General features: G+C 33.7%; 1 protein-coding gene across 5 annotated transcripts in view; it reads right to left on the bottom strand.

The window, feature by feature from the left end:
• The window catches only part of PPM1B (protein phosphatase, Mg2+/Mn2+ dependent 1B), a 78,770-nt gene that overhangs the window by 16,702 nt on the left and 37,073 nt on the right, over positions 1 to 24,995 (bottom strand). For 2 of the 5 annotated variants that reach the window (XM_032497424.1, XM_032497425.1), the window contains exons 2-5: positions 21,822 to 22,681; positions 14,053 to 14,170; positions 10,195 to 10,306; positions 9,744 to 9,801 (exon numbers count right to left, since the gene is read on the bottom strand). In XM_032497424.1, the coding sequence (XP_032353315.1) occupies positions 9,744 to 9,801; positions 10,195 to 10,306; positions 14,053 to 14,170; positions 21,822 to 22,667 (1,134 nt within the window). In that variant the 5' untranslated portion in view covers positions 22,668 to 22,681. Of the gene's footprint in view, positions 1 to 396; positions 1,460 to 6,878; positions 7,833 to 9,743; positions 9,802 to 10,194; positions 10,307 to 14,052; positions 14,171 to 21,821; positions 22,682 to 24,995 lie in introns of those variants that run through there. The other 3 variants (XM_032497423.1, XM_032497426.1, XM_032497427.1) reach the window with 3 other exon arrangements.

Below are 24,995 nucleotides of genomic sequence, written 5' to 3'. Positions count from 1 at the left end.
AAGATTCATTTTAACAAAAACCAAACTCATATCTGCTATTTAAAATATCTCATAATTCTCGCATTTATTAATATCTGATGAATGCTTAGAGCAAAGCTGACAGTCTTGCAATCTTTTAAAAGCTCATCATGGCAATATTCTAACATGTCTACGTGTGTCCATTCTGTCTAAAGATTAATATTTTACATCACAAAAAGGGGATAAGAAACAAAATAGATTTACTTTGAGTAAGCAAGACTTCTCAACATTTTTTTCCTTTCAGTTAATGAAAAATGCACCAAGCCAAAAGTTTTCTAAATTTTATATAAATACAAATGAAATTCTAATGGGTATTTTCCCAATATACCAAACCTGGTTGTTTAAAAAATAATAATTTAAAAATAAGTACAACATGCATAGGTTATTCCACATCACATGCTTTATTTGGACTTAAACACTTATAATTTCATTCTAAACACTTGGTTGACATACATTTTGATGTATGTAGTTAGGCTATACAGAATATACAAACCAAAGCTGCATGAATAATACATAGGTTTTTCAAAAATTATGTTTCATAAAGAATACAGAGAAAGGAAAAATAATCACACATCCAGTATCTCAGAACTTCTAAAAATAAAACTACAGAGAGTGAAATATAAACAACTCAAAGAACACACAAATGATCATTCTTGAAAAGAAATTACAGGCCAGCATCTGCCATTCTTTGAATAACTAAAATTACTGAAGAAAACACAAATTTATTACATAGCTAACTATGAATGTACTATTACGGAAAATAATGTGAAGCAGTATAAATCTATATTAACAAGTTTTTCCACAATATAAAGTAACCTTGCTATTCAGTAATCTCTAATTCTATCTAGTATGAATTTAACTACTGACTAATAACTGGTGGCCTTATTTCCAGCATACAACATGAAAGGACATATAATTTTATTAAATTCAAGGTACTATATAAATAGCCGATTTTAAACTATCTGATAAAGATGTATGCAAAGGCCTTCTTAAAAAAAAAACAAGGCTATATGAATATAATAAAACTAGTTTACCAATATTCAAGTAACAAAACGGTTATATAAACGCATACATTGTATTTCCTAAGTAAAAACCATCAAATCAAAGATCACAAAAATATTACCACAAAGTAAGGTCATATTTTTTCACCACTCATCTTTGTCCCTGCATCTTCATTACAGCTGTCTAGTTCAGCAAGATCACTCTTTGATTCAGTATGGCTTTCCTGCATTGCCACTGGGTTTCCAGCATCACTGTTCGAAGAAGCAGCGGCAGCAGCTGGTTCAGCAGGGCTTTCTTCTCCCTCTACTTTAGCTAGCCTGTAACTAGTCAGCATCTCCTCCAGAAGTTGTCGGTAGTTGCCCCTATGATTAATTCTCATTTGCCTGAGAGCTTCCACCAATTTTCCCTGTGATCCACTTTCCTCTGCTTCATCGGAGGCCTTTTTTTAAGATTCAAGACCCCAGTGTCAGTAGACAAACTAGGATATCACATGTATTTCATAACATATCACAGCAAAACACTCATTTGTCTACCATGAGTAATATAGTCTAGGCATGAGAACATTTCATTAAATAAGTATCAAGGCTTATTTGTGTCAATTAATAAAAATTTCCAGTTGAAGTATCTCATTATTTTTAGCAAATTATCAAGAACTAGTTCACGTTTATTTCACATTGATATTCGAAGTTTAATCTGAAATTTACTTGGCTATTAAAATTCAAAGGCAACACAAGCATCTCCTAAAGCTGACTTACTTAAAAAAAAAAAAAACAATTGGCTATAATTATCTAGTATAAAAGGAAATTAGTGTTTAAAGCAGTAGGAAAGGACAGAAAAGCAGGCCATGAGAACATTAGTTTCTTCATTTCTGCTAAATGATAGGAAGGAAAGGAGACACAAAATGTAAAACTATAGAAATTTAAACTAGATACTGGGGAAATTGTAAAGCTTTTGTGGATAAAAATATTACTTTTTGTCTTTAAATATTTTAATAAAAACATTTCTAGATAAAATAGACCAATTATTCAAAAACGTAATTAAGTTGCAAACAGTACACTACTCAATCCTTTCATAGAATTTTATAAAATCTACAGGTTTCTAAAATAGTAGCTACTTAATCTTGTTAGCAGAACAAGCTCTAATATCCAATCTGATTATAGTTACACTGAGAGACTAAAAAGCAAATCAATCTTATATTCTGTGCCTCCTGATGTGATGCATCAGGGAGGACAAAGCTATGTCCTATGTTCTTGCCAAAAATGTTTAATAACTAATGAAGCTAATTCCCAATTTACAGGAAAACAAGAAAAAGAGGATCATGTGAAAGGACACCACAAAGAATCATATGATCCAGAATGTAGGACATCCTATAAAAAGCTTGCTCAGTCTCATTATAATCAGTGTCAAGGGGAAAAGAATTGGGGGCTCGGTCAAAGACTTGCTTAATAGGCTTGACTGGTAACAAATGGACTAGCAGTCATTCTAGGCACAACTGGGAAAATTTGGGATCAATATTAGATGACATTAAATTTATTATTAATTTTCTTATGTATAATATTATGGTTATGTAGAAAAATGTCCTCATTCTTAAGAGCTGCATGCCAAAATATTTAGAGGTAAAATATTATGATGTCTGCAATTTGCTATCAAAGGGTCAGTCAAAAAAAGTCATGTATGTACATACACGCATGTATATATAAAGAGAGATAAAGCAAATATGGTAAAACATTACGTATTGAATCTAGGTAGAAGGTATACAATTGTTCATTATGATCATTTTAATTTTTCTACATTTTTGGAAGTTTTCATCATTAAATGTGGGGAAAATAAAATACAAAAAGGTTACTGATATAGATGATCTGACACAAACTCTTAACCATCTTTGAAGGCTGTTACTCTATAATTCTATAACAAAGATAATACTACTATAACCACATAATAAATGGCAATGCTTATTAGAAAAATGAGAGCACATGAATGCTTTAAAAAGAAAAAGAAAAAAGAAAAAAAGAAAGTGTCCTTGTGGCAAAAAGCAATAGATGACTGTGTACAGCATATGTTTTATATGTACATATATGTCTGTGAACCTGTCCATTTTAGGATATTATATGTAAAATGTCTGGGAGGAAAGAAAATACAGCAATATAAAAATGATAATATTAGGTAGTGAAGTTTCAGATGTTTTATTTTCTTTGAATTTTCTAATTTTCTATATCAAGAATATTAACTGTCAAAATCATTTACGTTTTAATTTGCAAAGTTTATTGTGTGGGGAGAACATAATAAAATGTGCTGTTGAGATTTTTCTTATTTTTCCCCTTACCTTTCCTTCTGTACTAAATAAATCTATTTCCCTAAATAAAGTCTCTCATGTGAATCTATTCAGGAAAGGTTAAAATGGAACAATGAGTAGAGTCTTGCTAATCACAAATCTTACCAGTCTTTAATCAGGTCTTCCAAAAGGAAATTTTCTACTTGATAGTAAATCACAAAGAACTTTCAATATAGGGCGTAAGACTCCTACCTGCCCTCTAAAGAAAAGTCCCTCAAACCAACAACTCTCTATTTAAAAAAAAAAAAAAGAAGAACTTCCAGGACACTCAAACAAAATCTGCTTCAAGTGGGCAGCTGATTTACACGCTGAGACCTCAACCCTGGTTTCGCACCAGAATCACCTATAGAGTTTTTACAATTATACATACTGCCAAAGTTCCATCCCATTATATTCAGATTCAGTGGGTTGAGGTGATCTATTTTTAAAGCCTGACAGGTGATTCTGATATATGGCCAAGATGGAGAACCACTGATAAGCTGTCTTAACTCTACCTACTTGAACTTACTGATACGGTTGGATCAAAGGTTGTTATACTCATTGTATTTCAGTCAATTGGGGGGGGGGAGGTGGTTTTCAAAGATAAAGCACCTCTTTCTCCATCTGACACATTTCTTTTTTACAGTAATCATCTATGTTTCTGTGAACTGCAGAGCAGTTGGGGAGAGAGAAGTAGTTGCTTTTTAAAAACTGTAAATTAAGTAGCATGGATTTACAACAACCAATTGAAAAGAATTTGAGCTAACGGCCACATTTAAGTTATTTTATATTATCGCAAATTATATTCTTTTGTTGTGCTGCATAGACAATGGAAGGGTGAAACCTCTTTCCCAGCCATTTCATTTGATTCTTCAAAATATTGTTACACAACTCTGTCGTGGATTTTCATTAGTATCAGAAAAGGATTGTTTTGCTTAGCTAAACCCTCTTTACCTGAACTCATAAAGCACATCATGTTTGCACATCTATTATAGCAGTTAATTCCACCTTGCTACTGTTCACAATTATCTCTCCAGTTAGACTGTAAACTCTTTGAAATAAAGATAATTCTATTCCTTTCTGTATCCTCCCTACCACCTAGGGAAGGAAAATTAGTGCTAAGAACTAAGAGCTTTATATACATAATCTCATTTAATCCTGTACGTACCCTATGTAACAGGTACTGTAACTCTAATTTTTATAAGTGAAGAAACTAAGGCTCAGAGAGATTTAAGTTGTTTGTCAGGGTGACAATGCTAGTAAGTGACAGAGCTCAGATTTGTTTACAGGTGCAACTGACATCAACGTCCCTCTGAATGCTCTTTTGAATACATTATGGTAACAGGTTTTGCATATAAGTGCCCCATATAAATAGACACATACTAAATAAATACTGCTTAAAATTATTGTAGAATTAAAACATAAATTATTTCATATTGAAGTCTATAATGTATTTCTCCTTCATATAGAAAAATTAATGAAATTATAGGACAAAAAATCAATTATGGAGCTAGGAATTCAGGACATTTCCTCAGATTTTGTTTTTAAGGCTTTATTATCATCTAGACTAATACAGCTTGAGAATCAAATTTCTCATTATAAAAACACTGCCTTGCACCACGTAAGGCACAGGAATATGGATAAATCAGGCAGAGAGCCAACAGAGGGGAAGGAAATCTAGGCACATTTAATAAAATTTAACTAGCTATTATTTATTTGCAGCAGTTTTTTAAAAACACAGTTGCCATAAGCAAAATTCCTCAAAAGACTAGCTAAAACAGTGGAGAAAAAGAATGCCAGCATAAATATTTACTGTGTTAAGAGTCCCCATGCCCTGCTTTGTCAGGTAAAAATAATTTTTAGACATTTCTCAAAAATGACTTCATGAGGTATAATTAACAATGACTAATGGAGAATCTAATAAATTATACATTATCTGCAAGATTCTATAAAATTTAATCAGTTTGAAATAATTTAAGAGTCATTTAAATGGTCAAGACCACAAAGCTGTAAGAAGTGGTATATTAAATGACACCTAAAAAAGTAGTGACTAAACTTAGTGCATTTTCCAACAGTGTAGGTAGGTCTTCTCCATAAGAATGCTTTGACAAGTGAAAAAGTAAAGTCCTAAAACTGTAATATAAAAATATACTTGCTTTATTTGAAATAAAATAAAAAAGAAGATTGTACACAAAAGTTAACAATGTGAAAACAGGGAGATTCTTTAGGGCTTTTTGTCCTGTCCTCCTTCCCCCCTCTCAAAATCCAAATGTCTTAAAATAAGTTTTTTGAATCAGGATAAATAAAAACATGTATTTAAATGAAAAATAACTAATAAGGCACTGAGCTTGACTGCTTAGTCACAACAACTTCCTCATCAAAAACAGAGCACCTTAAGACTATTAAATATAAGATTCACAACAGAATGGGCAATGATTTTTCTTGCACAGTGGACAGAGTGGGGGTACAGATACATACAAACCCTCTATCTTAGAGAGGCTGCACGGAAAGGTATAAAATAAAGGGAATAGTTTTTTGAGTCATTCTGACTTAGATTCAAATTCTTGTTACTCGGTTTATCCAGCTGTGCAACCTGGGCAAGCTACTCCATCTCACTGAGTCTTAGTCTTCTCTGTAAAAGAAGGGTGTTGAGGAGATAACCTATGATCAGTATTTAGATACAGACAAACAGATACGGCTTGGCACAAGTAGGAGGAAGTAGGTGTAAACAAGTTTCCCCTTTTCCCTTGGAAAACTTCTACTTACACAGCTACTTGATCAGTGGTGCACTAATTCAAAAGCACTCTAAGTCTCCTTTGAAGGAAGAACTTCACATTTTGGCACAGAAAATACAAAGCTCAAAAAATAAACTTCCATACCAATTAGCAACCTCTAATTATTTTTTGAAATATATGGTTTCAGGATAGTCTTAGCAAACTACTAGAAAGAAAGAAATAGAAATATTTTTTATTTAACTAGTATTTATTGAACTCTCACCATGTGCCAGGCACTGCTATAGGTGCTGGGACTACAGCCATAAATAAACAAGATAAAGTTCCAGATCTCAGAGAATGTACATTCTAGTTACAAAACCAAGCTAGCATTTAGAGGAAGAAAAGGGGGTGGACTGGGAGTGATCTCATATAACAACAACTTAGAACAAACGTAATTTTATTTTTTCTGGTCCTCTAGGAGATTATCCTTTTGGGGTTACAAACTCGTTTGAGGAACTGATGAAAATTGCAGACATAACTCTAAATCATTAGAGAATGTGTATGCACACATAAATATATCTGCAAAGACTTTTGGGAGGTTCACAAACCCCCTTATGCTAGAAGCTTTTCCGCAGATTTTGATTTTAAAGCTGGGAAAATATCAATATTGCTTACATTAATTGAACATATTCTAAAAAGTTGAACTAAAAAATAACTTAATAGTGAACTTTCTGAATATATTTTAAATGACCTAAGTTGACTTATATCCAACTCAGCTTTTAAAAATACATTAATTAACCAAAAGATTTTAATATAAGAAAAATAGATGAATCTCTATTTCTAATGGTACTGCATATAGGCATTTACAGCAGAAAAATTCTGTATGTGATACAAAGTAGACATTTTAGGAATCTAAACAATCGCTGTTAACTCTGGCTAGCTTTTTTTAAAGAAAAAAATCTGAATAAAAATTATTTTTGTTATTTAAGCAAAATTGTTTTAAATAATACCTCCCAAGTGTCTTCTCCTCTGTATTTCTACCAGACTTTTGTCTTTCCCATTCTGCAAGTTACCTGTAACAGCTCCTGCCACTGTGTACTTCCTGGCAACATCTTCCAGATGGCACAGATCTAACCAAGTTGAAAAGCATTTGCGAAGCACTTCTGTGCCTAACTCACTGCTTTAGTAGGTCAAGTTAAGAGCTAAGAATTTAATCAAACATCTATAATTTCTTCATTTTATGTTTCTTTTATATTTTTTAGTACATTTCTGCTACTTGTGATTATCGTTCAACATTTTTCCAAGGTCATAATTACTCTGAAAGGGTAACGTTTCCTAAAATGGGATTCTGGGCTGCAAAAATGAGGTGTTTTTTTTTTAACAACAAATAGGAAAGGTTCTCTAATCCACACATCTATCTACTAACGATGGGTTTACACTTATGTGATCTCTGCAATCATTTCACAACTATTTGACTTCCAGCCTCTCTTTAATCTAATACTGCACACTTCTAACAGAGTAAAATACCACAGATATCCACAGATATTCCTTTGAGTCTATCATTTTAATGCTCCAAACATATGGTGGCTCCTCACTCTAAAACACAAAGTTCAAAAGTCCTCTCTAGTCTCTCCAGAAATACTTCTGGCACCTGAATTCTTTGTCACCACAGCAGTTCTCTGCTCTAGCCAAAATGATGTTCTTCCTTTCAAAGAACCATTACCTTCCTCCTTTCACTTCTGCCATTCAACCATTCTTCAAATCCCATTTTCTCTCTGAAAATCTGACTGCAAGCAATCATTGTACAATACATATGGCAATTAATCACATTCTATATTTCATCATCTTTTTATTCTTTAGTAAATAATGTGAAACCATTTATTATTTAACTTTTGTTTTAAATCTACATTGCCAGCTGCACTGAGAGTAGGGATGGGGGACCATGCCTTGTGTTTTGTGATCAGTCTCCTCCCCACATCAATTCACTACATGGTAGATTGTCAGTGCTTGATTTTAGAAAGTTTATATATAAAGGTAATTAACTATACATCTCCTTAATTTATACAGTCATATAATAATCATATTTAAGGCAATTTAATATTCTGAGCATCTCCCCTCAGTTTCATGGTTCTGTTGCCTATTTATTCATAGTTTATATAGCTGCTACGTATAAGCATCTCCTATTTTTTTAAAAAGCTTCAAATTCATCCTTGGTATGTTAAACAGAAATTTCAGGTTATAAAACTTTTTTTTTTTTTTTTTGAGTAAAAGCTGCCAACTTTCTTGAGAGACCAAGAAATTCAGCAAAGTATAATGAAATAATTTTTCCCGATTACACACAAAGGTTGAATTTGCAAAAACATAAGGAAACAGGAGTACTTATAAGGCCAATAATCAATAACTATTTGAGGGCTTATTTCCTCTAAACATGGTGGCGAATGCTGTGAAGAATCTACGGCTAGCTGAAGAGATAAGACTCTCTTTACCTCCCAATTACCACCATCTTTTTAGCTGTTATCAACATCCTATCCTCATTTCTTTTAGGATTCTCTAAATGCATTACATAACATATCTTTAATTTCCACAGCTTTGAATATAATTCTTAATACTATGAGGCACCTGTCACAAAATGAAGACTCAGAATCACTGCTCCAGACCAAGATATAAATTGTTAGTAGCAATATATAGCATCACTGTGATTCCACTAACTAAAATGTATACTTGTAAAATTTCCTTTTGTCAGAATACTTTTTATTGTTAAGAAAAAAATAAATTATGTGAGATTTCTGTGCAATAAAGAACCCTGGGAAAACAGTGCAATTGAGATGATATATAATTTTTCTCAGTGACTAATGTCTCTCTCAAGACCTGCCAAGAGGAGCTGGAGACTCAGAAGGTGAGTCTATTTCTTCTCAACAAGTTTCATTATTAAGTTCGGCTCCCTTAAATCTTTGCAGCATACATGTTAAAAATTAAATTATTCATTTTAAATGTCCAAAAACCTTGAAAACTCTATGAGAAGATAGTTACCTGAAGTACTGACTTTGAAATTTAGGGCAATTTTTTAAAATGACACTGTTTTGACTTCTGGTACTAATACTAAAATAAAACAAACTACGGAGGAGCAGCAGACAGCTCATCCGTATTCCTAAGGAAGGTAAAGGGACAGACAAAGCGTTTTGCTCTGGTGAAGCACAGCAGGGTACAACAAAAATGATTACCCCAGTTCAACACACAACCCACAGCACAGTAAGAATATTAGAAAGAAATTATCCTCAGGTGTTCAACTGGGCACACAGGGGCACTGAAAGGTCAGGTCTTTAAAATAATAACTGATTTTTATCACTGTCAGTGATGGTAGCAGCCTGCTGGAGAAGAAACTAAGATATTGAAAAGCACATTTTTTGACTCAAAATTAAGGCTTAAGGGAAGAGAAGAAGGAAAGGAAGACACACAGGGAGAAAGTAAGTACAGCCCAAACAAAAGGGTATTTGATGCCCATTAAGTGACAACAAACCTATCTACAAAGCAGAACTTTCTCTCTACCTCGACTTCATACATTTCTTTAAACTTTAACTGACTCCTTAAAATGAAAAGCAGTCATAAATTACTATAGATTTCATTGTGTGCATCCATTCATATCTAGCATTTATATTACAAAGTTATTTAAAATACTTAAGAAATAAAATAAAACTTACCCCATCACTTTCTCTATGTGGATTCAGCCTACTATAAACAGTTTCAATAACGTTGCGCCTAAAAAAAATTATGCTTTAGTTTTATTAAGTTACATACAATTATTATTAAGCCTCTAAGTATTTAAAATAATACTTCATATCTTGACTATACTAAAAAAAAATTAACTGCTGCACTAAATACTTGCCAAAAATATAGTTTATGCATTTCATGCAGAATTTGATCCTGCACAATCCATTTCTCACTTACCAAGGAAAGAAGGGCCTTCATCCTCAAAGAGTAAAATAAATAATTCCTTTAAAAAATTCCCTTTTGGATGGAATTTTAGAGTTCTTCTCTGATGTAAGAACTATCAACCCACTTCATCTTTAGATAATTGATGTACTTCTTCCTAAAATTATTTAATTACTAAGTATAAATGAAGTCAAAATTAGTTCTTTTTGCTCTACTTACTTGCCAGCAAGACCTCCCCCAGGAGGCAAATTTGGGATATTTTCTGCAGACAAGATGCGCACGACATGGGCAAGATCAGGCATTCCTCCCTCACCAGACTTCTTCATAATTTCTGTAGGTTTTGAAAAAGAGTTTCTAAATTAATGTGATAACTCCTATTCACAAAGTGAAACGAGCTACTATTGGGTAGTGCCTATTTTAAAATATGAAAAGCAGTATCACCTTACTACCACACAAGGAACAAAAAAAGATTAAAAGTTATTTGTATATATATGCTCTAGCACTATTCATAAAAGCAAAAATTGGAACAAATTAAATGTCCAGTAAAGGGACAGTTAAGAAAATTTTTGTACAGCCACTGAGAGAAATGGTTTTTAATCACTAAAAATGATCCCTATGAACACAGCACAGCTACACGGAAAAACAGTTTTTTTCTATTCTATATAAAAATACAAAAGTTATTAATACTGTAATTCAAGGAAAACAAAAGCAATGGATGGATAAGGATTATAAGGAGAAAGGGGAAAATTAAAGTGTTTTTACAGGTTTTTTGATGCCTAAATAGTTATGCTCCACAATAATTTAAAACAAAAAAGGAAAATAAATCTCAGAACTTGCTAATATTGAGAACAAAATAAAACATTTACATGTTCCACTTATACTTACAATTTACGGAAAACAGATTTTTAAGGCATAATTATTTGGCCAGTATCAACACATAAACTCCTCAAAAATCAGACAATGGCAACTTACTTTTAAGACAACAAAAGAGCAGTGTCCTAAGTAGCCATCAAGATGCAAAATCCAAACTGTTTCCCATGTCTCACAAGGCCCCCGACTGTGACCTTAACTTTCACCACTCCCATTCAACTCTGCTCAACTCCCACCTAGTATCTCCAAAGACTATACAAAGAAGCCTTCTACTTGTCTAGATTTTCACATGTACTTCCTCTCTTGCTTTGGGACACTTTTTTACACCAATCCAACCAACTCCTTTGTATGGTTAAACTGTATTCATTGTTCAGGTTTCAATTTATATGTCACTATGTCAAATTCTTCTCTGACCCAAACCTGGCATAGATGTATTGCTACATACTCCCACTGTACACGAGGTTTCCTGTGTCATAGACTGCAACCTTCAGGAAGGCACCACTGCAATTTTTCTACATTACACTTGTATCTTTGTATTCAGGGTTTCTCATCCTCAGCATTACTGATGTTTTGGACAATTAGTGTGTGTGCGTGTGAAGGCTGTTTTGCACTACAGAATGTAACATCCTGATCTCACTCACTAGATCCCAGTGGCATTGCCTCAGTTAAGACACCAAAACTGTTTCCAGGCATTGCCACATGTCTCCTTAGGGGAAAAAATCTCCCCCAAATGAGATCCACTGTGGTCTAGCCCTTTACCAACCAATCTTCACACCCTTCCACTAGTGCTGCTGCAGCCGAATCCACCCCCATCATCTATCTGCCTCCTGTATCGACGCATGATTCCTAACTGGTCTCTATGCTTCCTCTCTTGTCCCCTCTTTACAATCTCTTCTTCACAAAGCAACTGAGAGGGCCCCTTTAAAAAAGTCAGTTCATGTCACTCTTGCACTCAAAATCTTCCAGTGACTTCCCATCACCATTTGAATAAAGTCCAAAGTCCTCATTTTGGTCTGCAGACCTACATGATCTGCTTCTCAGCAACCTGTCTCCTAGTCTTTCACTTTTCTACCAGTTTATCCTAATCCAGCCACGCACTCTAATCACATTCCCTCCTCAGTCTCTGCTGCTCCCTTTGCCTCCAATGTTCCTCTCTCAGATAGCCACTCTCTCCCACACACAGGTATCTGCTCAAGCGTTTTTCCTCACAGAGACCCTTGTAACCAATATTCCTTGTTAATATCTGCTTCTTGCTTTGTTTTTCTTCAACTTAAAAAAAAAAAACTATTGGTCTCTACTAGAACATAAACTCCATGAGATCAAGAACGTATCTGCTTTGTTTTCTGTTCCATCCCCAGTGACACACATGCTCAGGTAAAGCTGAAGAAGAGAACACATGCAGAAGGCGCTCACCAAATACCTAATTAATCAATTTAGGTTAAAGGCTAGTCCCTGTTCATTTTAGCATCACACCTCCCCCTCCCACTCCCACTAAAAACACATACACAGATTTGCCAATACACCAGAATGCTTTTACCTCAAAATTTTAATGTCAGACTACATGATTTAAAACCCTAACAGAAATATAATGCTCTTGAAGAACACTGTCTTATAGAACAGTTAGGTACCAGGGCATCCTGACTTATAGTGGCTGCTTTAGTCAAGGATGTTTAAGCCTTTTTTGATTGATTAGAATCAAGCATTTGTCACAGGCCTCCGAGATCATTTCATAATATTACCTGTCATCACTGCCACATAATATTTATTTTGGAAAATTAAAATTATGTAAAAGAAAATTAATACCAAATGTTAACAACCCATATTGAGCTGAACTGACCTCATATTTAAGAAATTAAAATTTAGCTGTTACACAAGAGTTAATAAAAGCTATGGTTTGCTGAAGATTTATTTGTTAGGCACCATATCAGGTACTTAACAAAGTTATCTCATTCATTTATTAAAACAACCTCCATGGTTGGTGTTTTTATCTTTAGTTCATAATAAAGAAGGGAGCCTTAAGAGGTTAGGCAAGTTAGCCAAGATCACATAATTAAGTAGGCTAACCAAAATGAAGAGTTCTTCCCCAAATGAAAACTATCTAATTTCCTTTTTATGAATGAGGAAATAGGACAATAAGAAAACACTTCTTGTCTTCTGATAAACTTGAACCAGCAATTACCCACCCAAACACAATAGAGCTTATCAGAAAATGGGTATTATTAACAAATTCTATAAACAGCTCCTCTTATTATATTATCAACAGGAATAAGAGAGCCTCTGACATGGTCTTCAAAGTGTTTACATATGTTTCTTATCTTTCCATTATCCTGAAAGCAGAGCTCACAATTCAGAGCTCAAGAAATTGCAGATCAACAAAAAAAATCTTTAAGCACCTTGCTTAGGGTTTGATAGCTGTAAATTCAGAAAAGATAAATCTGCCCCCCTCCCCAAAGCTGCAGAAGAATGTAATTTTCCTTCAGTAATTACACATTTGAAGTTACAAATCTTCACATTTCAAAACTCTACCATTTACTATAGCTACATATTTGGACATATGTCCAAAATATGACTAATAGGCTAAATTCAACAAGCCTACTACACCATAATCATTCAAATTTACCATTAAAAATAATAACAGGTCATAAAAGTATAACAAAAATATAGGTCAGTATGTAACCCTGAATTGAGGAAAGAATTTTGTAAGAATGATTATCAACTAGGGGGTGGGGGTTGAAAGAGGGGGTGAGGAGAAAGCAAGGAGAGACATACTATAACTTTATAAAAAGTAATTTTACATCTTAAGAACAGCACATATAAAATCAAAATAAAGTATTAAGTTCATTTTCAATATCAATCTCTAACATGTATTCTCTATCAAGGTAACCACTAAATGAATTTTTAAAAGAATGTATATTAATAAGCAAATGCAGGGATAAACTGGAATAGAAAATAGTGACTAATCCAAAAGGCAAGAAGGAGAAAAAGGGAAAAAGAATAGGTGGAACATATGTAAACAAACAAGATGATAGATTTAAACCCAAACATATCAGCAACGATATTAAACAGACTAGCTTCTCCACTCCCTCATTCCTGAATAATGGATTTTTAGCCCAAAGAACTTTACAAAATTTAAAAGAATTATCTGATAAAAAAATGCTATTTTTCCTTTCTTTCTTAAAAAAAAGAAAAGAAAAGCATCTTTCTTACCTTCTACCCGTGATTCCAAGTACTTATCCAACTCTGAATCTTTTCTCACTGCTTCATCTGAGACCTTGGGGGCATTTGAAAAGCAAACTAGTACAATACTCATGTTATCTCGACTTCCCTGTATATTAAAGAAAGAAAAAGAAAAACTGTGTTTTTATAGTCTCCCAACTTTGTATTATTTATTTCAAAACAGATTCAATCGCATCAAGCAATTATAATTTAATCATCCGATTGTACAGCCTTCGCCTTCATTCCAAAGAACTGTTTGAAACACACCCTGAAGAAGCAAGGACTCCAGGTATGGGTAGATCTGTAATTATTCTATGACTTTTAATTCTGTATACCTCTTCTCATCCACCACCATTCCACAACCTGAGAAATAAGGTATCTTCATACATATTAAATCTTGAAATCTACTTCCTATTCAAGATTGAATATTCCCAAAGTGATGCAGGTCCAAAACACTTCCTCCCAAAGAAATGTGCCATTTTTCCCTAATTAACCTGCATCAGGGCAATGCTACTGAAACTACTGACATAGCTGAAAATTGCTGATCATTAAACACTAAGACACTAAACTGAACAACAAGCAGAGAAGAAAAATTAAACTGGAAACTGCTTTGAGAGTATTGAACAATGGAATGTAACTGGATGACTGTGATACACTGTCGTCAGATGTAATAATTTTTGAAGAAATGACATCAGACTGTTATACAGAATTACAAATAGTGTCAGGATCTGTAGAGAGCAGCTAAAAATTGCTAAAATAAGGACAAATTTTACTTACTGCTGCCTTTTAAATAACACCATCACAAAAGATCTATATTAAAAAGAAGTACAGAATATATACTATGCTATTACCATGAGACTACAAGCAATAAATTTTAAACACTTTCTTATTACTTTTCTTGTAGATGTATTTAAGTTTCTTAGAACAGAATGAAAATATTCTTAGAATAGTGATTTAACACCGCCCCCCCTTCCATTCATCATTCTAAACAACTAGTCAGTAAAGGTGGGATTTGCCAATCCAAGTGAAAAGAGCCAAGGCCACACCCATGCTAGTCTTTTCAGTCATTATGGCCAGAATTTTGGCAGGCATTGTTTGCTTCAGACTTGCCACCTTTTGGGGATCCGCATGACACAGCCAAAGACTGAGGCAGCCCTTGAAAAACTGCTACCACCTCCTAAAACTCAATGGAGCCAAGTTTGAAGGCAGAAAAGGATGGATCTTAAGACTTCAAAAAGAGTAACACCCCACAGATTCTCATGCTTTAGAAGAATCGTATGAGAAACAGATTCTCAATATCTGGAGGAAAAAAAAAATCAGTATTTCCAAATTAGCCCAAACAAATTTCATTCCTTAATGAAACCCACCAAACCTTTCATAGTGACTTAATATTAGATATACTACATTGGCTGTGTGTGTATATATATATATATATATAGAGAGAGAGAGAGAGAGAGAGAGAGAGAGAGAGAGACAGACACACACACACAAAGACACATATATTAAAACCTGATGGTTCCAAATAGCAATACATTTCACAGGAATCAGAATTTACCATGGAAACTCAGGTCAGGCAAAAACTCTACACCAGATACTCAAGAACCAATCATTCCTTGAATACCAATGATTTTTTAAAAGCAATTTTATGAATAAACAGAATTAACACCTTACATTTTTAGAAATCCAGTTTCTTCTAACCATTTTCTAATTTGATAATAGGAGTATTGTTTAGCCATTCCTAATCTATTTATATATATATATATATATATATATATATATATATGTATTTTCCATTAGATTTTTCTAAGTTAAAAATATACATCCCTATGATTTGGAAAATTAACTGAAAGATAGTTTCAAAAAGTTTAAATACCCAAAGATATTTAAAGGAAATAATTTACATTAACACCTTGGCATGTGTGACTTCAATGACAGTGCTTCTATTTCTACATAAAGATGACTTTCCCCTAAACACAAAGTATAAGTATATTTGAGTAATTTTTATACAGCAATTGGAAAAGATCCTTCCCTTTATGCTTCTTTAAATTTTCTAGAGATAAATCATCCTTGCATAATCAGCATAAATTTTTTGTTAAGTCCAGAAATGAAATGATTAACCAAAAAAAAAAAAAAAAAAAGAAACAAAAAAACCTCCACCAAACCAGCTTGAACAACTAAGGCAATTAGCTAGATGTTTAAGACTAATTATTTCAGTATCTTTTATTTTTTAAAAAAATTTTGACAAAAGCACAGCAGTAGTATTCTACAGAATCAGAGCTTTAACAGACAATTATAGGTCAAAGTAGCAGTGGCCCTGCCGTAAGTAAGGATGCCTAAAATTAATGAGAAAATAATTTGATGCTGTTAGTTTCAGTTTTAAGAGCTTGTTTGGAGGTTCTAGCAGGGGAGCGCAGCTACTCGTATACCCTTGACGGGGAACGGTCCTCCTCTATCGGGGATGGTCGTCCTCTTCGACAGAGCGCGCAGCTTCGGGAGGACGCACATTGAGCGGTGAGGGAGGAAGGAGACACCTGCCTAGCTAGACAGATCAGCCGAATCAACTCTGGCGATCAATGGGGTGACAGATGTCACAGCCAGATTGCCCTCACATCCAGTTTCAGTTTGGGGCGTTTTTTTTTCTTTACTTTTTTTTGGGGTGGGGGGGTCAGTTTATTTGTTTGTTTGTTTTAAATGGAGGTACTGCGGATCAAACCCAGGACCTTGTGCATGCTAAGCTGGCACTCTACCATTGAGTTATACCTTCCCTCAATGCTATTAAGTTTACAAGTTGACTGCTTCATGGTTTCAAAGAAGCATCCTGGATTAAGTGTTAACACAGCATATGAAATAGATTGTGAACAGAATCTCTGTTACCACCAAAAGTTAACTAATGAGTATCTGATAAGGAAACAATCAGTATTCATTTTTTAATCAATTTTTTAAAAACAAGCACTCACTGCAGTTATCTCACTTACATACAGTTCAAAAAACAGCCAAGCTTAAGGAATAGACCAAATTTTCACCTATCCATGAAAGATGAAGCCTATCATTACTTCCTTTCAAGAATACTCAATTCTACCATCACCTAATAGCCCGAACCTTTATTTCCTCCATACAAATTTATTTCTTTGTTTCATAATCATCATCAATAGAAGTAAAATTTATTGAGGTCTGTAAACCAGATACTGTTCAGGCACTTGCCAAAAGCTTTATTTACTCTCAACTCCACGAAGAAGATATTATCATCTCTATTTTATATAAGATGAAGAAGCTGAAGCTTTGCCCAAATTCATATTAAGTGGCACAGAATAACTTAAAACTCAGCTCTATGTTTCCAAAGCCTACATCCTGGTACTAAACCTGGGTTCTAAACAGTGCCAAGGAGCCCCAGAGGGTCACAGAGCACTCAGAGTTATTTTAAACGAGGAGGAAACAGCAGTACTCAACATCTGTAGAAACTAGCCCGATGTAGTTCACACTTTTAACGTCAGATAGCGCTATATTCCTCTTGATGACATTCTATCCTTCCAAAGCTGAGGTTTTGGGGATTGCTGAATAAAAAGCAAATCCTCATAAAAGTCAACGTGTTACAGGAAACAAGGGTGGCAATGCCCAATGACTCCAAGGTTTGAGAAGTTGTGCAGTGTCCAACAAGTGCACACATCTCATTAGTATTTAACTGGAGTCTTTTAAAGAGTGAAATAAAACATTTTTTCCATGTATGTGTATTATTCTGTTAAGACAGATATACTCATTGAGTTTGGATCTAACTACTTAATACTTGTAACTGTCAAATATTAATAGGGCCAAGTAGCACTGTAAAAAAATTGAGATACTCAGGCACCATGAACCAAGGAAATATGGGAATTTTTATACTACATATGATGTTCTTTTACACCCTTCTTTTCTATACTTCAAAATACCCAAACACACCCCACTCTAATATTATCTACGTCTACTTTTGCATTATTTATGATGATATTTGAAAAATATACTGGAAAAACTGAGTTTAGAGCTAAACAATTATTGTGGGGGGTATATACAAGTACATTTTTCATGTTTTATCAATAATCTGGACTGATACTGCCTCTGGACAGTGCTATTAATTTCCCCTCAATTTAATCCAACTATCAGGTATTATCTCACATTTTAAAATAAACACGCTTCTGACAGGTGGTGTATACAATATAAATTAAGGAAAATCAAATTATATTTAAAAAACCAATTTAAAGGAGTATTGATATTTATGATTTAAGAAAAGCAAAGCAGTGGCAAAGTAACATGCATAGTATGAGCCATTTTTGTAAAAAGCAAAAAATAAAAACAAAAGGAAAGAAAACCTTATTTTTTAAATACTTTTATACATTTGTGTGAATAAACACAGGGAACTATTTGGAAGGATATATAATATGCAAACTCTAAACAGGGTTTACCTAAGGGGGATGAGACTGATGAGGGACATAAAGATTAATAAATACTTCAAACACTGTTGTAGTTGTTCAAAACTTTTAAAATTAATCTTATAATTACTGAAGAAAGAAAAGGAAAATCTTAATGTTTCCCTTGGGAAAATTTTTTTATCAAACCCTCTGGGAAATACTGGCAATATATATAACAAAATTTGAGTCAGAAAACTTGGATTCTAGTCTCTGCTTCAACAGTCACCAAATAGCTGACTTACAGTTTGTTTGTTTTTTAAAACAGTCTTTTAATGACAAACCTCTAATTTCTTACTAGCAAATTAGAAATAAAAATTTTTATTTTGTTCCCCTCAAAAGTTTCTATGAGGATAAATGAAATGAGTGTGATTTCTAAGTTATGAAAGGCAATGGAAATAGCAGTTACATATTCTATGCAACCTGAAATTCGTTAGTATAAACACCATGAATACTAGTAGCACTGGCAATAAAATGGGAAAGCTGCCTTCTTAGGGACCACTCTCCCCTAGTGTTAATTATCTAAATAGGGTGATACCTGACCAGAGTCATCCAACACTTACAGCTTCATATTGTTAACAACCCTGAAAGACGATTATCATCAACAATAATAATGCTAATGACCCTTTAAGTTTGTTGTGAAAATTAAACAAGTTAAAATGTGTTAAGTGTTTAGAACAGCATTTGGCTAATAAAAAGCAATAATTTATTGATATTACTGTGATTATGATGATCATAATCCCCAAAAATTTCATGAGTTAACGTGTAAAAGTTCTTGTAAACTATTAGGGCATGACAAGTGTTAGAAAATATTAACACTTAATTTCAATCTATTATCAGGAAAACATCTTTAAAACATTTACTTAAAAATTAGATATACTTCTCTCTCTCCTCTTCAAGCAGCTAACACCTACCGAACAATTGCCAAGTGCTAAGCACTGGCCTACACGCTTCCCATGGATTTTAAAATTTAGATTCAATCTTTCAGATTTAATTCAAAGCAATCATATATTTTAATCATATTGTTTTATAATACTGCTAACCCTTGGTTTTACAATACAAACAACTTGAATGACAAAATTATGGAGTTAGAAAAAAACAGGAATGGTCAGAGGTTTATTTAGTCCTATAAGCAGCATGCAGTGTTGGTTCAAAAATTAATACATCTGTTATGTTTCAACACAAAACAGCTAACTAAGCTTCTGAAAACTGATTTCAATTTAAATACCACTTCATTCAAACTATGATGGTCAACCTCACTCAACTAAATTAAATGAAGAGGTTGGTGTTCCAAACCCTTGTCCCTTTTATCATTTCTCATTTCTGAGATTCTAGGATTCTGCCTAATCTTTTAACACACTAAACAGAAATATTGAATCACCTTAAACTGATAAAAACCTATCAAATGGAGATATACCACCAGAATCATTTAAACCCCATTCAGAAGAATGGAGTCAAAATTCCTGAAAACTAACATCCAAAATTTCAACGTAAGGGGGAGTGCAGTTAATCCCCAATATAAATGTCTTTCTTTACTCCAAATTACAGACTTAACAGATTTCTGGTTATTTCCTCAAAACTGCATGTCATTCTGCTATAGAACCACAAAAAATAATTTAGATCAATACATACAGACATAGAGATCTCTCTACTACATATTGTTGAACAAAAAGGCAAATTGTAGAATATGTAAAATGATCTCATTTTTATAAAAAAAAATACACACTTTTCTGAAGCAGGGAATACTGGAAAAACATATACCACATTAATGAAAATAGCCAACTTAGGTGGGTGGCAAATTTTGAGTGTTTCTTTACATATTCTGTAATATCTAGATTTTTAAAAATATACTCTGTATTATTTGGATTTTTTTTCCCAATAACAAGAATACACTTCTTTTTCCCCCAAATAATTGGGGAAAATGCTGTTTTCACTTCCTAGTTAGGTAAAAAAAACATGCATGGTTTTGTCTCAAAAAGCTGCAGGTCAGAATCTCCATTTAGAGTCCAGAGGGGAAGACATTTTTAGAGCCACTTACTATTCGATCACTGACAACCATGAATATTTCTGTACTTAATTCATCCAGAGAACTGAAAAGGATACAATGTGCTTTCAAAACAAATAAAAAAACAGAAGAGCCAGAGGTACCATCATTAAAATCCTTTCAGAAAAAGGCTGCCACCTGGAAACACCAGCTTTTAAATTTTCTTTTTGAAGTTGTCTCTTCCCATTCTAGAAAAGTAGATGCCTCCAGCAAAACCTGGATATTTCCAGAGATCCTTTGAATAACTTTCTGGCCATGCCTATATCTTCCACAGCAACTGTCATGGTAAGGAAATAAAATTGCTCTAATCTAGATAAGATAAATAAGTCAAATATCATATAACCAAAGGTTAGTTTTGGCTTGGTGTCTTTTCAATCAGTCACAGAATACCTGCATATTCTAGGCACTGGCCAGATAACTCAAATTTTAATTGATGACTATATAGACACTGTCAAAAACCCACTTGAAACTACTGAACATTTTAAAGATATCCAAGGAAATTGCGAATTATCTGTTAGTCTAGATTCACTCCCCCCCATTACTGTTTCAAGTTAAGATTCATAGACTGTTACAAACGTAAATTAAAGTTTAGTGTTCCACAGGAATTTTTCATAGGATTGTATTTCATAATAATCTTTGTTTTTTAATCAGTGATGATTAAAAATATCTATATGGAAAAGAATTTTGATCTCTTCTATAAAAGTAGGATATTCTCTACCATGTCATACATTATTTATATAAAGAGTCACATGTAAATTCCTTTTAGATTTTATTGCTAGGAAAAAGCTTTTTTCACTACATAATAAGAAATACACAATTCTTACTTCAGTTTTTGTCTTAGCTGCTAGCAGGCTCAGAACTAAATTACAGAACTTTGGTCTAGGTTTCTGGTATATCTTTCAATATTTTATGTGGCTCTTGATCGTTTGTACATCTAGCACAGAATCATACTATATATATGTATATTATCAAACTGCTTCATAATCAGGCATAAGACAACTACTGTCAATGTTGAGAATTTTAATGAAAAGTCACAATTCTGTATGGATGCCACTGCCACAACATGCCATACTTAAATGACAACAAATTTATTAAACTTAATTTTCCAATTAGAAGGTTGAGACAAATAAGGATGGTGAAGAAAATAATTTTGAAATATATATAGGTCTTCAGTAATGAAAATACTAAAAGTTTTAAAACTTTAAGTTTGCTTAATTTTACTTACCATGCCTTATCAAAATTAGTAGGGTATATTAATTATAATAAAAAGACTTACATACCTTATGTAAACAAGTGTCCACTACCCAATTGCACACATTTTCCAGGTCATCAGATACCTCAAGCCTAGATTTAACAAATTCACAGAGCTCCTCATTACTCATAACATCCCAGATCCCATCACAAGCCAAGATGATAAACTCATCCTCTTCTGCTCTTAAAATTTCATAAACCTCAGGCTCTGGAGAAACAAGTTGTTCTGTTGGACCCTTGCCATCAACACACTTGTAATCATAGTCCCCCAGAGCACGAGATACTGCTAACGATCCATTAACACGCTGTATCATTACGCTGCCTCCTGCATTTTGGATTCGCTCCTTCTCCCTTGGGTTGCAAGGTTTGTGATCCTGGGTAGAAAAGCAGACTTGTCCATTCCTATACAGAACAGCACGTGAATCACCACAGTTGATAAAGTAGACATGCTTAGGTGAAATCATAACTCCCACGGCAGTTGAACCGCTCCTGTCCATGCCATTTCTGAGGTCTGAAAAGTTACGCATGTATTCATCGATTTTCAAAAAGCCAGTTCTGATACCATTCTTGACGTTTTCCACTGAAGGCTCAAGAGCAGATCCTGATTTTCCAGCTGCCCTAAAGTCTTCGTTATTAGTGATGTGTTCTAATAAGTGTGTTGAGCAATAATTTGCTACTCGGGATCCAGCGTGACCATCATAAACTGCAAAAAATGACCAGTCCTCCAAGCCGTGAGGAATACCTACAACAGCTGTGTGTGCATCTTCCATTTCCACTCTCCATCCTTGCATGCTGCTCAGGCCATAACGTAAACCATTCCCAGCACCATGAGCATTATGTTTCTCAGTTTTAGGTTTATCCAAAAATGCACCCATGTTTATTAATGAATCTGAAAGGGAAAAAAATTGTAGGTGTTACATGTTTAAATTTCTTTTACATGTTTAAATTGGATAGAAAATTTATCTACAATATTCTACCTATTTTCTAGTAAATCCTAATCTCAAGTATATTTTTTTCAGTATTATCCAAATTTACTAGAACAGCAAAAAAGCAGCCAAGAAAATATCCCCATACATCCTTCTTCTAGAACAGTGGTTTTTCGATCCTAGCACATTAGAATCTCTGGGGTTGGGACCTAGATACCAGTAGTTTTTTTTAAAAAGCCTCTCTGGTAATTCATATGTGCAGCAAGTTGAAAACCACTGTTCTAGGACAAAGGAAAACCAAGAAACAAAACCTGTTTTTTTAAAAAAATAATTCAGTTTATAACTCTAGGGTTCAGTATATATGATGGAAAAATCAGAATATTCAGAATGGTGCAACACTTTGCTGTAATCAAGTTTTTTTCTGCCAGTGATCCTAAAGACAACTCCAAAATTTAATTAAACATAAAAATCTCGGTTCTACAAACATTTGACTTTGCCTAGGTTTCACTGAATATCAAATTAAAGACTTTACTTGATTGATTGAAACCCATTACTTGGATTCTCTTAAAAACAAATATAACTCAAATGACGTGCTAAAGAATACACTGCTTAATATTGCCAAGTCTTGAATCCATGAAGTAGCACTAGGATAGCTTTTACTCAGTGCCGGCTGACAAAGACTTAAAACCATAGAGAACTGTAAAGTACTACTGTGCACCACCCTCCCTCCCAACTTTACCATTATTTTAGAGTAAAGCTTTTCCAATTTCAAATGACTTCGGAAAGGAGAATGCCTTGGTATGCTTCCCACATACAACCCTAGCCCCAACACTTGCTAGTTGTGTGACCTTGAGTAAACTTCTTAGTCACTTGGTAATAACAACAGTAGTACCTACACTTCACAGGGTTGCAGTGAATAATGAGTTAATGCGTAGTGCTTAGAATAGTGCTTGAAACACGATTAACCTCATAAACTGTTTGCTGTTATTATTTGCTCAAAATACAGATTTCATAGCCTCATCCCTATAACTAAAGATTTTTTTTCCCAATAGATGTTGGATGAGATCTTCAAAAGAGCATGCTGGCAACTAAAGAATCACATTTTGAGAGACACTTGTCTAGCTCAACTGACTTTCATGTGGATCTACATATCTTTGTAAGATACCTTTTTCAGCTGTGACTGTTACCTAACTTCACAAGAAAACTATATATTCCTATTTGTAAAAACTCAATGAACCACCACATAATGTATTTATAAATTAGAGCAATTTTATAACTTTTATGAGTTATACATAATATTGTACCAAGAAATTATATACAAATACTTATAAAAAGGAATTTTGAAAGAATAGGACTTTACACATACATAAAAATTATTTTCATTCAAGTATAATACAAAATTATATTTTGTATTGAGAGCAGTGTAATAGAATATGCTTATTTTTAGCACATTGGTTTAATACTTCAATACAGTGACTTGAAAGCCTAGTTCTAAGTCATTTTAATTTAGATTGTTTTTAATGCCTATTTCACCTGAAAAGACACCTTATAATGATGCCTAAATGCAAATTAAACTGAATTGTTGACTGTATTTATCAACCACTTTTCAATCCTAAGTATCATTTATATAAAAAAATACATTATTTGTTGGCATTGCTGTTTCACATTTCACCAAACCCACAAGAGCTTCTCATAAGATTTTTAAAAATAGTTTGGAATTTCTATTTCCAAATTTGTTTTTGATTTAGGAATAAAGAAAGGTTGGAAGGCAGGTGGGGTCTTCAATAAAAAGCTAGAGGGGACTGCAGGAACGATAGGGAGGGTGGGCGGCCAGCTTGGAAAACCATCAGGAAACAACAGGACCCCTGAGTCTGGGCAGCTGAATACTGTGAAAGCTACACCAAGAGCAGCCTTGCCTGCTGCTGCTTGCTGATCATTGCAACGATTTCTCTTTCTGCCTGTTTCCTTTCTGAAAGTCACTTGCTCAAGATTCAAAGTCTGGGAAATTAATATTTATCTGACTGAGCTTCAGTCTCCAGCACACCTATTGGTTGTAAACAGGGATTGAATTCTTTTCCAAATTAGTAATCTTTTTTTTAGGCTCCAAATTGATCTCATTTTAAAGTTGAGGTTGTCCCATTAATGATTTAATTCTTCAAACATCAGGAAATATCATACATATATTTTACATAATGTATACGTACAGCTAAAGAGTAATAAAACAAATACCCACATACCCCCCACACAATTTAAGAAATAGAATATTGTCAAGACCAC

The sequence above is a fragment of the Camelus ferus genome, chromosome 15 (genome assembly GCF_009834535.1).
Source record: "Camelus ferus isolate YT-003-E chromosome 15, BCGSAC_Cfer_1.0, whole genome shotgun sequence".
NCBI lineage: Eukaryota > Metazoa > Chordata > Mammalia > Artiodactyla > Camelidae > Camelus > Camelus ferus.
This window is presented reverse-complemented; position numbering and strand designations above follow the sequence as displayed.